This window comes from Vollenhovia emeryi, unplaced genomic scaffold (assembly GCF_000949405.1).
Source record: "Vollenhovia emeryi isolate VEMERY1.0 unplaced genomic scaffold, V.emery_V1.0 DF939129.1, whole genome shotgun sequence".
Lineage (NCBI taxonomy): Eukaryota > Metazoa > Arthropoda > Insecta > Hymenoptera > Formicidae > Vollenhovia > Vollenhovia emeryi.
In genome coordinates this window covers 1789123-1803030 of record NW_011967237.1, presented here as the reverse complement: position 1 = coordinate 1803030, position 13908 = coordinate 1789123, and the positions used below count along the sequence as shown (strand labels likewise).

Sequence of the window (13908 nt, the reverse complement as noted above, 5' to 3'; positions counted from 1 at the left end):
AACGGTCAGTGTTTATAGAACAGACAGACACGGAGGGCTCCAGGAGACTATTCATCAATGTCGAAACACGCACATATATGTGTGTGCGTATATCCGTATATGTAGGCAAGGATACAGCCTCATCCTTCTCCATGCTGCCCACACACGTACGCACGCCTACGTTACGCCCACGCGAACGGGACACCGTCCTGGAATCCGCCAACGCGGTTAGGAAATAGGTGAACATTGGCGGTGCTTCATGAATCTCTAAAACAATCTTCGGACGCTCTCAATGCAGGGTGTCGATGTGAGCTCGAGATAACGAACGTCATCAGTTCTTGGGAAACCTACCTTCCGGAATCACGGCCAAATATCTATTTCGACAACGCGAACGTGCCTCTAGCTTCCGCCGGACATCTCATTGTAATCCACGAGCACAAAGGGAATGAAATTAAAGATTTTCACGACAGTTTAACTTAATATCAATCTTTGGTAAAATATATATTTTTTACCAAACATTCGGTAACAGATTCCCATTGTCATTTCTTCAGTCCCTTAGTTTTTATATACGTATATCTATAAAAACATTTCCAATTTTGAAAAAGAAGGGACCCGGGCCATTACCTATAACGCATTATTGCTCGAACGAAGATCGAGGAAAGACAGACAGACAGACAGACAATGCGATGTAACGCGGGATCTGCTTTGACCTTTCGCGGCGCGGAGGAAACTCGAGAGATATGATGGGGATGTGGAAAGAGAGACCTAATGTTTGAAGAGTATACGCACCGATCATCAATCATATATGAGAACCTCGTGAACAGGTTTACGGTTGTATGCACTAACGAAAATTTACCTCATATTAGTAAAGCAGTTACAATAATTTACCGACAGTAATTAATGTTGTGCGTTGATTGCACTTGAAAGACTCACTTGCATCTTCGACATACTTCAATAAACAAGGAGAAACATGAAACTATGATGCATTCAACATACCATTGCTTACAAATATTCTAATAGCGTCTGCTTTAATTCGTGGAAACTATAAATATCATAAATTTTTAACATAAAATGAAAACGACGTATTTAGAAGTAGATCAATGGCACATATTTATTCTACATTTTTCCTTCCTTTCCGCATGAAAAAATGCTGTCAAATTAAAAAATGAATCAAACAAACGAGAGCGCTTTTAGGTTCGAGCAAGAGTAGTCCAATAATTGTAATCTAAAATGTGTTATATCGTTTTACCGTTTCCCACCTTGTCTTACGCACCGGTTTCTTTTCGGACATAACACAGTTTCTTAACAAACACAGGTAACTAAATGTAGCATTTAAAATAATTAGAAATCGTTTATCGATTTTAATATGTGAATTTACTGACAACAATGATTCCATCTAAATGAAACTGTGTTATGTGCAAAAAGAAACCGGCGCGCAGGACAAGGTTGAAAACAGTATATGAATTCACATTTTAGATTACAATTATTGGGCTACATCTTGCTCAAACCTAAAGGCGCTCTTGCTTGCTTGATTTATATCATAATGGCCACATGTAACTTTATTTTTAAAAATGAAGTTGCTTGAATTAAACGTTAACGTCACAGGCGGCCACAAACATAAATAATTCACTCAATTGTGTTTGCTATGGATTTTAATTTTGAGCATTGAACTAAATGTCCAGATTATTAAGGCCCGGTTGCACCAACGTCACGTAATTTTAACTGTGGCTTAATTCACTCTTCGTCTTCTTCTAACTGTGTTTCCCTTAAAAAGAGACAAAGAATGAATTTAGCTGAAGTTAAAGTTAAGCGACATTGATGCAATCAGGCAGACAACTAATGTTTTTCGTTCATTAATATTGATGTTGTTTCAACGATTTTATTTCAATATGCTGATATTGTTGATACAACTTTTTTTTCCGCGCGTGAAATTTTTATAGAGTTTTATATTAAATCTCGCAAATGGGAAGCGTTTTCTGCGTGGAGAGAATTTCATCGACTTTCGGCAAATAGAATGACCCGCAAATAACGAGTTTGTGTTTTGTTGCACATGCTGCATACCTACGGCAAATAGATTACCGTGACATTAGTTTCGAGGACTCTTACGTTCCATAGAGCAGGAAATCGCACCTTCGTCGACGTTCGGATTACGCCGCCCAAACGAGTCCGATCGTTTACAGAGATTGACTACTGGCGCTACACCGGGCGAAATAACATTGACGGTAACAAAAACAGACAGTGATAGATGACGCAAACGCCCGATAACGCTGTACAGTTTATCCAGTGTATTTCTTCCAGCCAACGAAATGCAAATGACACCGATAATTAACGTGTTCATTATGCAAATTGGTATTTTCAAAAACAACCAAAACTAAACTTGTGCAGCAGTGGCACCAATCAGATTCCGTTTGCGTTCGATTTTACTTGAAAAGCATATATAATGCGCGTCATGCTTTTTTTTTCTCTCATAATTCGATTTTAAACGCATCTCTGGGCATGTGCGGATTGAAGTGACGTGGAAATGTTCCGCTAATGATCAGCCAACGTGATTGCGCTAGTCTTCTCTCTCCATCCAGGGCTTAGTCGAGATTTATCAGGGAGCACGTCGATCCGTTCAGACCCACCTAATTTCCTTAGAGCTTAAATCTTCGGAGAACGGAAATAGTTTATCGCTGGGAACCGTCCGACGCGTCTCTGCTTTCTAATTTACACGGAAACCTGCCCGATCGTTCGCGGAGATTGACTACTGGCAGAATTAAAAATCGTGCCTCGTATCGCGCCGAACAATATTATATAAAAAAAACAATAACAACAGACGACAATACGAAAACATCGCGCGTTGTCACGTAGTAACATGCGCTGTTGTAAAATATTTTACACAAAAGATACAGATCGTTATTCCTACAGCCAGAAGCGCGGCGGTGATTTAAGCCTGTGTATGCACATTAATTCAAGTTAATCGAGCGCGCTCAGTATTAAGCGTTTAACGTGTCGATTCTGGCAGTCTACGCTAATTTCCTTGGGGGCCCTTACTATACGGGGACACGGCGGAAGAGGAAGAATTTGTCGGTCGGGGGCGCTTACCTAAATTACCAGGGAGTACTCGCGGGAGAATATTCTCCGTGTCAAGGCGCTTTAGCCCACCATTAGGCTGTTAATGTCCGTGACACGCGCAGAATTAGCACCCCAATGGCGAATTATACGGGATTTATAACGGGAGCAGTGTGTAATGGATGGTCTAACATTTCAGGCCAGACTGTTTGCCATTAAACAAAAGTGACGTCCGCATGGAAAATGTGACGTTATTAAGACAGTAGAATGAAATGCTGTTGTTCTTGCAAAATAGTTGTGGCGCAATGCTTGAAGGTTCTTCTAATAGATTGATACAGAAAACACGATCTTCGTCATTTCGCACAGAGAAATCGACGAGCTAGGCCGATATTGAAGCAATTGGAAGCGCAGATCGGGACGGTCGTAGGTCGAGGAAAACGCGATTACGAGTTTGCAGAAAATGCGATTTGCAGGGGAAGAAGAGGTCGAATTCACTCGCGGTTTCCTCAATCTTTTTCGACCTCGACGTGATTTCCCTTCAATTATGTTTCAAACAATTATTGAAAATCGCATTTCAGGAATGCAGCTCGACAGCGAACATTGACAAGAAGTACGTACGCGATAAGAAACGATTCGAATTGGCGAAGGCGCGCGATCGCGGTAAATAAACCGAAGCAATTTCCGGAAAATCCTACTGTCGAGTGGGTCCCCACGTGCACACCTGCGACCAACTTCCGTCTGCCGTTCCGCAGGCTATAACTAGCCGAAGAATTAATTATAGCCCTAATCCTTCTCCGTAGGTGGTTTAGCGCGTGTATGTGGCTTCCAGCGACAAATTGTAATCATACAATATATTACAGCCATGCCTGTGAGTCAAATCGTGCCAGACTAGCGTCTACTAAAGAAGCAAAATGTTTCTATAATTATGGCTACTGTATAGTTTATACAATTAAAATAAATAAAGAGACTTTTGCAAAGCTGTCATTGCAGGATGTCCGACAGACTTCGTTTCTTTACGTCGTATCATATAGAGATGTTTTTTTCCGATTAAATTATGGATACATCCGATGAAATTTATCCGATGAAATGCAGTTGCCGATGAAATTTGATTAAAAAACCGATCACAATGTTCATCGGATATACAATTTAATCGGATATATCCGTTTGTTATTATGTAATTGGATTATCCGATTATAGTTAATGTGTACAGAACTAGATTTTCATATTTTGGAAAGTACCTCACGAATGAAAACGTCAATATACAATTTTATATTTAAATGTAACTCGTGCCTTTCAGAAAATTTAATGGGACTGCATTATTAATAAATTGAATGCATTATTAACAATTCCATTGCTCTCCGCGAATTATTTGTAAGTCAAAGAAAGTATGATGAATCGCGCGATCACTTTTTGGCGAGGCACTTTCAGCAGCCATTCTCTAATTTTTTACCGCGTATACCGAGTAGAAATAAGTTGGCGTGGTTCTGACGACAACCTTACATTTGCCATTAATATTTGTTTTAGATGGAGGCGTGGTGGGTGGTTCGAGAGCAGGACCAGTGGTGACTCCGCATACGCTGGAACTGACACCACGTGGTAGGGTTTTGCTGCGGCTCGCACCGCCGGAAACTGCTCGGGCGTACCTGCCGCCAGAGTATCGACCCGGCCGCGTATATTCGGACACGGATTCGGAAAAAGTACGTCACATTCAGCACAGTACTTAATGACGCGCCATTAATTCAATAACGAATTGCGCTCTGATCGACGCCCGTCACGCGAGAGACCGTAAAGTAGGCGTTTCGATGTTTGTTACACACTAGCTACTCTTATGTAACGCTAATTCTAAATCACAACTGAAATTTTAAACGACGTATCTCGTATTAATGTCCCTTGCTTTTTTAACGAATTCTCCTCTCTCTCCCCAACCGGTCCACCTACGGTGCGTATTATTGTCCGGATTTATGAAATGTTTAAACGAGCTTTCGAGTGTTCAATCACGATAACGCGATATTATACTGACAAAGGTAAACACCCGAAACAGAGTTGAATTATTGTGCGTCGCGAAATAGATACGGGGATCAAGAAGCGGTGTGAACAAAACACGTTTATCAGGAACATCTCCATTTCTCCGATCGTTCAATTATGCACGCGAACACGTGCATAAATGATAGTGGTATTTACGGAAGGGCGAGGCCGATGGTATAATTAAAAGAGCATCGCGCGCGGAGAATTATTAACGTATCCTATTAAAATCCTTTCAGCGCGAAGAGGATTAAGCCGGTATAGTCGTCCTTTGACGGCTCGACGACTTTTTATTTGCTCGACTTCCGCGTTTCAGCGCCGGGTGAATTTTTAACGGGGCCGCCGCCGCCGCCGCCGCGCAAGGCCGACCGTTCTTCGAAGAACTCGAAGAACGAAGGGAGATGCAACAGAGACGGAAGCCGGTTTTTGTGTACTTTTAGTAAAATCCTAGCTATTTCTATGGTCCCTCTCACATTTTTTCAAGCACGTCCGTCGGATTTTCTCACTCTCTCCAACACCCTCCACCCCCGGCCGCGATCCCTTTCGCGCTCCCCTTTAGCGCCATCCTTTCTTCTCGTTGACGGCCGGACGGAGCCTCGTTGTTTCAACACAGACCGGTATTTATCTCTGGCAGATTAAAGGCAGAACAAACGACGCGCGCGATAAATAAAGTTTGGCGTATCGTTCTTTTATATCGCCAATTCCAAAGCCTCTCTTTGTCTCACCCCCCCGAAGATAAGTCCTCGCAGAGCGCGCAATCTTGATGCTCCCTGGCTGCATCGGTATCGCTTATAGTCAAACACGCAAAAGAGGGGTGTTCATACGTAATTTACGTTTGCGCAAAGAACGTACGCAACTGTTCATATACCGTAGAAATAAAACCCCCGATGTTTACGATGATGAGTATAATGCTGACAAAGAATGTTGCGAGAAAAATAAATAAAACTGTGGTGAGAGAAAAGAACAAAAAGTAAGAGATACGCTTTTACGAGTCAACATTTAACAGTTAGAGGTATCCGCGTTGTGAAAAATCGTGAAAAACTTAGATAGCTTCCGCTATACAAACATACCAACGTGCGTTTATCGATGTGCGTTCTTCAAAAAGAAATAACACGATGGAAGTTTGTTTATTGATGGAAGCAACGTGAATAAAATCAAAACTGAAGAGGAGCAGTTCAATACCAAAAAGATCGTTAACGTCCGCGTTTTACGTTTCATTACTCTGGAAAAATTCACGATTTGAAAATAGCAATAAAAAAATAATCTAAGTTTGAACAAGAAATATTTCTCCTTTCTCGCGGAATAACGATACAAGTCAATATTAATTATCTCGAAACCACGGTATCGATTAATAAATGCAAAAGTTCTTTCAATCAAATTCGTTAGGATCTAATATTTCAATCTATTTTCTCTCTCTGTCTGTATCGTAAACCAACATCAAGATGTAATATTCAGTTTCAATCAAATAAAATACTGATGCAACTCCATTAACGATACTCTAAAGCGTATTGAAAAATAATCTCCAATTCGTAGTAATAGGATTTTAGCGAGGGAAAAAATAGAGAATTTTACGCGGCAAAAAATAAGATAAATTTTATTGCAGCTTTAAGTTAGAAATAAGTATTGTTTCGTTAGTAATTTAATATTATTCCTTGAACATGAAGACGATAATGAAAGACTTCTACAGTTATGAAGCGATTATTTCAATATCGTGATCAAAAAGTACGAAAGGAAATGTCTTTTTCTTACAAGCTTTGTCTCTAACATAAAACAGAGAAAAAAATGAACGATAGTGATTTGTAGATTTATACCTTCCTGTAATCTCCGTTCCTGTAATCTGATTCTACTTGACTTTAAATCGTGTATGTTATTTTATAGTCTACAATGCTAACGACAATGTAAATTGTAAAACGTTAATAAAAAATTTAGAATCACAACTAAAGACAATTGCATATCTTGTACAATTTTATTACACACAACTAAACATGTGCATATTACTTTTTATGTTCTGTATAGCCTTTTATGTTATTTTCAAAAGTATTTCTATCAAAATTTGTCGAAGAATTAGTCTTCAAAAATATTTCTCGCTTGAGTTATTCTTTTAATCTGAAACGTCCTAAATTCATCACTGATAACACAATACCATGCACCTTGGCATTCACGTCACGACTCCACTTTTCCGGAGAACATGAAACTCTCGCCGGTGATGGTTGCAACACCACGGTATACAACGACGATTACCTGGGCGACGTAAAGCTGGCGCGAAAAAGCACTCGCCTTTCCGGCGGTTGTCGCTCTTACATTTTTCACTGCGTGACATAGTGCACAAGCGAGTTGTTAGAATGATCTCTGTGACACGGTGAGAGCACAAGTGCTCCGGTTGTACCTGCAACATCGTTGATTTCCTTCCGCGTAAATAAATGAGGAAGCCATGAAGTCACTGTATCAAAAAGATTCGCAAAGATTCTGGCCCTTCTGATGTTTAACTTTTAATGTTGACAAATAAACGTGAGCCGCTACACGAAATAAAATGCACCGGCAAAAGTAATTAAAACTGACGGAAGAAATTATTTATACTGACGCTGTGCTATTTATTCTCTTTTTTTTTTTCAAGCAACGAAAGCATCGAATAACATCGATGCTTATTTTTCAAGTATCGAAGGGATGAAGTCCACGTAGAATCTATATAGTCTACGATATTTTCTAGTGCTATCGATGAAAATATCGGACAACATTGTTTTTTTTCAGCAAATAAAAATATCGATAACTAATACTTCCTCGAATCTATATGATCTTCCTAGGCATGTTTAGATGCATGTACGTACGGGTATATGCTCCCCCGCGGGAATAAGAAAAATTCGATTACTTCATCCTCTTTAGATAGAAGCAGTCTCAGCTTACGAAATTGATGTATTCGTCGATATGCACAGTTTACCCGATATAAAAATTGTTCCTGAGAACGCCGTACCTTTTCTCCAGATCGTTCTCTTATTTATCAGTATAACGTTATTGACATTACTGACAGTAAGAAATATTTCAAAATTTATCGCGAGCTTTCTCTACATTTGATGTTTGCGTAATCATTCTTTTGTTTATAAATTCAACAATATAAATCTTTGTACAGAGCAACGTAGAGCATTTTGAAAATTTGTGGCAAATTTAAAATTCAGTAGGAATATGTTTAACTATATAACGTTGCTAAATATCTTATCTACTTGTAGAGTATTTTAAGTTGTCTTACTTATGTTAAAAGAGAATTTATAGACAAGATATGTGTAAAACTTTCTATGTCTAATTATAATCTGAAAATTCCCAGTAAAGGAATTATGTGTTATATATATTTAATGCTATTGTATTTTTTAAATCGACGTAACATACTTCTATATTAATTATACTTAGGCCCGGTTGCACCAACGCCGCTTAACTTTAACCTTAGCTTAATTCACTCTTTGTCTCTTTCTAAAGGAAACGGAAAGAGACGAAAAGAGAATTAAGTTAAAGTTGCGTGACGTTGGTGCAACCGAGCCTTAATGTTTAAAAAATACGCTCAATAAAATCTAATCTTATTTTTTTCAGATGTGGATGTATTCATTAGGCAGGGCATTATTAGATACGACTCCGGTCGCATTAACGGGAACCGCTTCCGTTTCGCCCCCTTCTGCTTTGCAATCAGTGTTGGCCGCCATGACGGAGCCTGATCCTCGCAGACGTGCTTCCTTGATGTATTTGCTTGACGTAAGTTCTTAAGTTTTAATGAAATTCTTCCATCCACATCTCCATCCTGAAAGTCTCTTTTACCCCCGTTGCGTTTTCGTCAATCTCCGCCAATTTCCTTAGGATTTATTAATTTATTAATATATTATGCACGAATATGCTTAATGCATTTCGCTCTTCAAACGAGACTGTTACACGTTATTCGTTCATCATCAAGATGAACACTTGCGTGCACGTACACAAGCTTTGCGTTACATAATTGGCGAGCATTGTGCGGAGCATTGTAGGATCTGTTAATAAAAGGAGACTACCGATTTTGCCGCGGGGTCAGATAGCTCGAAATTCCAAGGTTCGTTGTGTGCGCACTATCGACGGTTCAAAATAAATCAGCGAGTATCGCTTAGAGTGACTCTTCAGTGTTCGATATTTCACTCTGCCGTAACAACGCGTCATTTTCACGTATCTTTCTCAAAACAGTTTTCGATTCTCGTGTTTCATCATTCTGCTGGTTGTTCAACATGTCTGGAGTCAGATAAACGTACCGTTCGATATCAAAGCGATGCAGACGATATTCAGAAATATACATTTTTGCCTCTGTTATTTTCCATTTTTCTGTATTTTTCTATTTTATATATATTCTTCTATATATCTTATTTTTCGAAAATATTTTTCTCACTATAAAAACTCAGACATTTGCATTGACAATTGCAAAAAATACACTTTACAAACAATATAATACATTTCAAATAAGTGGTAAGAGTTCATGTAGCTGTGTTAAATTGGATGTCCTAAAGAAAAGTCCCCTATTGTGAGATAGGATTCTAATAGGAGATAGGTTTTCAACGTCCAAATTCAATCGCAAATCTTTTTTCGCAACGATTACACGATCTAACAATCAATTTTCCACTAAACAGAATGCACTACAAGGGCAATAAATTCATGGTGGAACCAACAGATGACGCCTATTAATTTAGCAGAAACTCCGCTATCTCATATTAGAAGCCTGTCCCATAATAAGAGACTTTACTCATCAAAGAAGTCGTGACTACAGATGATCACGGATCATAGAAACATTAATTAGTGTATATCGCTGCTACTTGGATCCCGACAACCCGCGGATTAACAATATTTAATCCCAATAGCGTGTACAGCAGCGCAAAGCAAAATTAATTTCCACATCACGATTACGAATGGTGAGTAATTCAACGTCGCGAACGTATCCGTGCGAGCAGCTGCGTCGGACTGGAATTGGGCACAAACACACGAGGAATGCATAGCGCGCACCAAGAAAGGCCAGGTCGTCTCTACGGTGAGAATAATAAAGCAATTTGTCGCTAATAACACGCGACAGCACCGTGACGATGAAATTTCGAGACGCAACGTGTCGGAGTAACTCGATCCTTGCAACTACGACTAGATGTTACAGCAAACGTGTGTACGTGTCCGTCCAGTCTCCGTGCCTAAAGTTCATGTATCTGCAAAGACATGTATCCATGTCACGACGTAGATCATAATCGCGAGAGCCACGTAGCTATTTCATGCAGATTGCCATGCTTATGCATTTTTACTCGTAACTTCCGTTTACAGGCATCTAAATATTCTAAATTTTTACGATCCTCGGGAAGCGGGAGGAAATACTATATGATAAATATTATCATCGTTCGAAATATGTAAAGTATGAACGCCACGTGTACTTAGCGTTTACTTTGGGTTGTCTCTTCGGTAAATGTTATTTCTTTCGAATTTCTTTCCCGCGATAATTTCGCTGCTCGTTACGCACGGTTTATGCCTAACTTCGATAACGTTCATGCAGAATTAATCGATAGACCACATAGACTTAATCATAGCCACGCGACACCCGTGCGGCCCTCGGGTATCCGCCGTCGGCTTGCATGAAAGCTCGCTTTAATTGAATCACCTATCACCGGCAGGGCGAGTACGCTGCGCGTGCAGCATTTGTACGTCGAGACGACATTCGAGGTGCAAGCGGACGCTGATGATTTGCGTGACAAGGAATAGCGACGCGAGATGTCGTGTTATAACGGTGAATACACATATCTATAAATGACACTCGAAGAATGAGTGAGCCAGAAACAATATTCAGTATCCGATCGAACGCTACATTGTGAAATTTAATTAACTGCGCGGAGCAAAAAAAATCGCAGCTAAGTTACGCGCGTCGAGGTAACAGTGAGATAATATACGCGGGTCCGAATTTATAACAGTAGCCCGGTTACAACTGCTGCAAGTTTAATACTGTTTGAAACTTCGTCTTAATAAAAGTTTGTATTAATTTAAATCCCCTTTACCAAGATATTTAATGTCCACAATTAAAAAGTTGCGTAAATTGCGTCTAATAAAACTGCATTCCGCTCTCTTCCTTTCAAGGAGGAGAACGCTTCTTAATTCGCGAAAGAATTTGTCACGAAAAAATGTAGAATGCATAATAAGATACATATTTATATATGCGTGTGAAAATCTTAATGCGAACTGGAAACCAATTGAATGAATATACGCTCCGACAACCGCCAACCGCATATAATAGCTCGATGAGTTGTGGTGTAACACGTTCCAAGGACGACGTAAAAAAGATAATGAAAATGATACATGTGATGGACAATGCTTTACATTGTTGCAACAAATGTGCCATTTAATATACAATCCCATGCTCCGTGCATGACATTCCAAAATGAAGAAATATATTTACCTCTTTACAATATATTGACTTAGATCGAATGGCATTTCAAATTCGTGTTGTATTATGCATTATTGTAATTTGAGTAAACAAATTTTCTCAATAGAATGTACATTATATATGTACACTGCATCGAATTAATTTCTACTGACTGTTCGCATAATCTACCCGTGAGATAAACAACATAAAATTAATATTAATTTAAACTCCCGTTTCTCTTACTCGCACATTACATATTATATATTACATATTAGAATTAAAATGCATTTCCCAGATGCGATGTCGACGCGAAAATTTTCGATTTCAGTTCCCCACGCCGAGGGGATTTAACGAGGGGGAGTTAATGCACACGTGCGATTTCTACCTGTTCATCGGATTTTCGACATTATACACATGCAAATGGCAAGATGAAATTTAATCGTGGGCGATGGACTCGCGCAACGCCTCCGCGCATGATTAAATTATTTTGATCAGACAGCAAACAGACGGGAGATACGTGTGACGCGGACTTCGCTCACGTGTAAATATTAGGGCGAACAGGTAGTGTGATGGAGGATGCGATCGCACGTTGCAACGCTACGAGAATGCAGCGCGTCGTGTATTCCCGCACGAACGCGGAGCGCGACGCGACGCTTTCGAAATTTTTCAATTCTAGTCTAGGAACGGGTATAAACTTGAAATAAAGGGGAGAACCAATTTCTCCCTTACTTTCTTAAGAAAGTTGGAACGAGAAAGAAAGAAAAGAAATTTCTTATATCCAATTTGTAAAGAAGAGAACCTCCTCACGAGAAAGATCGTAATGTTGCTCGACTCTTAGCACATCGACTACGAAAAATCAGTCGAATAAGTTTCACGTGCGACATTCGCTCAGATTTTATAACGACTCGAATGAACAACGGTATACTGAATGCAAGAGTCAGAACGTAGATTAACACGGAATCCATTGCAAGCGCGATGAAGCCATCGATAAATCCGCAAGTCCAAATCTCGCACTCGAGAGATTACTTTATGGAGGTGCGGGACGTCATTAGGCGGCTGCGACATTACAAGAAATAAATTCGCAAACCGGTTCGAGTGCAATTCCGTGGATCTTCCAGGGATTTAGCGCACCTCGAACGGCATGATGAGCGGCGGCCCCGGACGCGAAATTGCACACGAGGGTGGTGGGCTCACATATACCTGCGATAATTTCGCCAAGCACGATGATTAACGGCCGGGAATCTCAAAAACGCGGCGGCCGTTATCGCGCGCAAAGAACGAGGCGGGCGGCCGTAATAAGTCGTCCATCTCGGGCCGCGATAATTCCGCAGCTGCAACTCCGATAACCCCCGAAATTGATGAAATCGGGCCGGCGCGGCGGGGAGGCGGAAGGGCGAGAGCACACGGCATGCGGCGTAATGCGGAACCGCAGTTTCTAGGAGGAATCCGCGGCGGCCAATAAATTATCCGCTCGAGTACCTACTTTGCCTGGCCGTATCTATCCGCGTGGATAATGCCTGTAGCTGAACACGCTGGGGTTAAGACGAGTGCCCCACTGACTTCGCATCCAGTGGATGCCAATCGTGGCATGAACTGAGCTAGCCGGCGGAGCACCATTTGCCGTTATTTGTTAAGAATAATAGTCTACACGTCTATTACTCTTCCCGCACATTGCTTGTTCCTTAAGATCCCAGTGTAATATCAACTTCAGGTCTGTCCATTGCCTTCGTGGCTCGAGAAACTACGTACCGTATAGTTGAATGAAAAGCCCTTCTATTTTTTAAGTTTAGCTGCAGAACATTTTTGCATTAAATTTTCGGACTGATTAATATATGCATCTGAATTTCCCTCTTAACTACTGATAATGTTATCATCAAATCATTATTTATACAGCACCACATTTGATGCTAGAATTGATTTCCTATTTCATGAAGTAATACGTAAAACTGATTTTTTTTACTATATCTGGTATTTTTAGAAGACGACCGCCTAGAGTGTAGGAAAGTTCAAACCCTGACTGAGGTAATATTTTTCGCAATAAACTTTCTGTATTAAAAATGCCAGGTATGGTCAAGAAAACACTGACGTTGTTAATTACTGCTGGCGACATTAAAGAATATTCTTATTAGTTGATTTTTTGGTCAGATTAAAATTTCCTATTTTTATGTATCCTAAAAATCGAAAAAAGAAACACTTGCGCAACAAAAAGCTCGATATACAAACGTATATATCGCCAAATTAAAGCTGATTAAAACTATCCCAGTTAATTGCGAGCAATAAAGCTGGAAGCTAGCGTAAATAACGCTTATTATAAATCCAAAAGCGATATTCTGTGATTAACCGCATAAATATTTAACAGTTTCGACGACGATTATCCCATCGTGTGAAATCTTTGCGAAAAGAGAATATTTTTTTAAATGTGCGTAAAGTTTTGCATTTATCATCACAAGGTACACAATGACGCGTTA

At 40.0% G+C, this 13908-nt stretch overlaps 1 protein-coding gene across 3 annotated transcripts in view; it reads left to right on the top strand.

The window, feature by feature from the left end:
- LOC105568450 overlaps positions 1-13908 on the top strand; it is a 90469-nt gene that overhangs the window by 59988 nt on the left and 16573 nt on the right. For 2 of the 3 annotated variants that reach the window (XM_012024146.1, XM_012024147.1), the window contains exons 3-4: positions 4555-4727; positions 8629-8787. In XM_012024146.1, the coding sequence (XP_011879536.1) occupies positions 4555-4727; positions 8629-8787 (332 nt within the window). The remainder of the gene's footprint in view (positions 1-4554; positions 4728-8628; positions 8788-13908) is intronic. The other variant, XM_012024148.1, reaches the window with a different exon arrangement.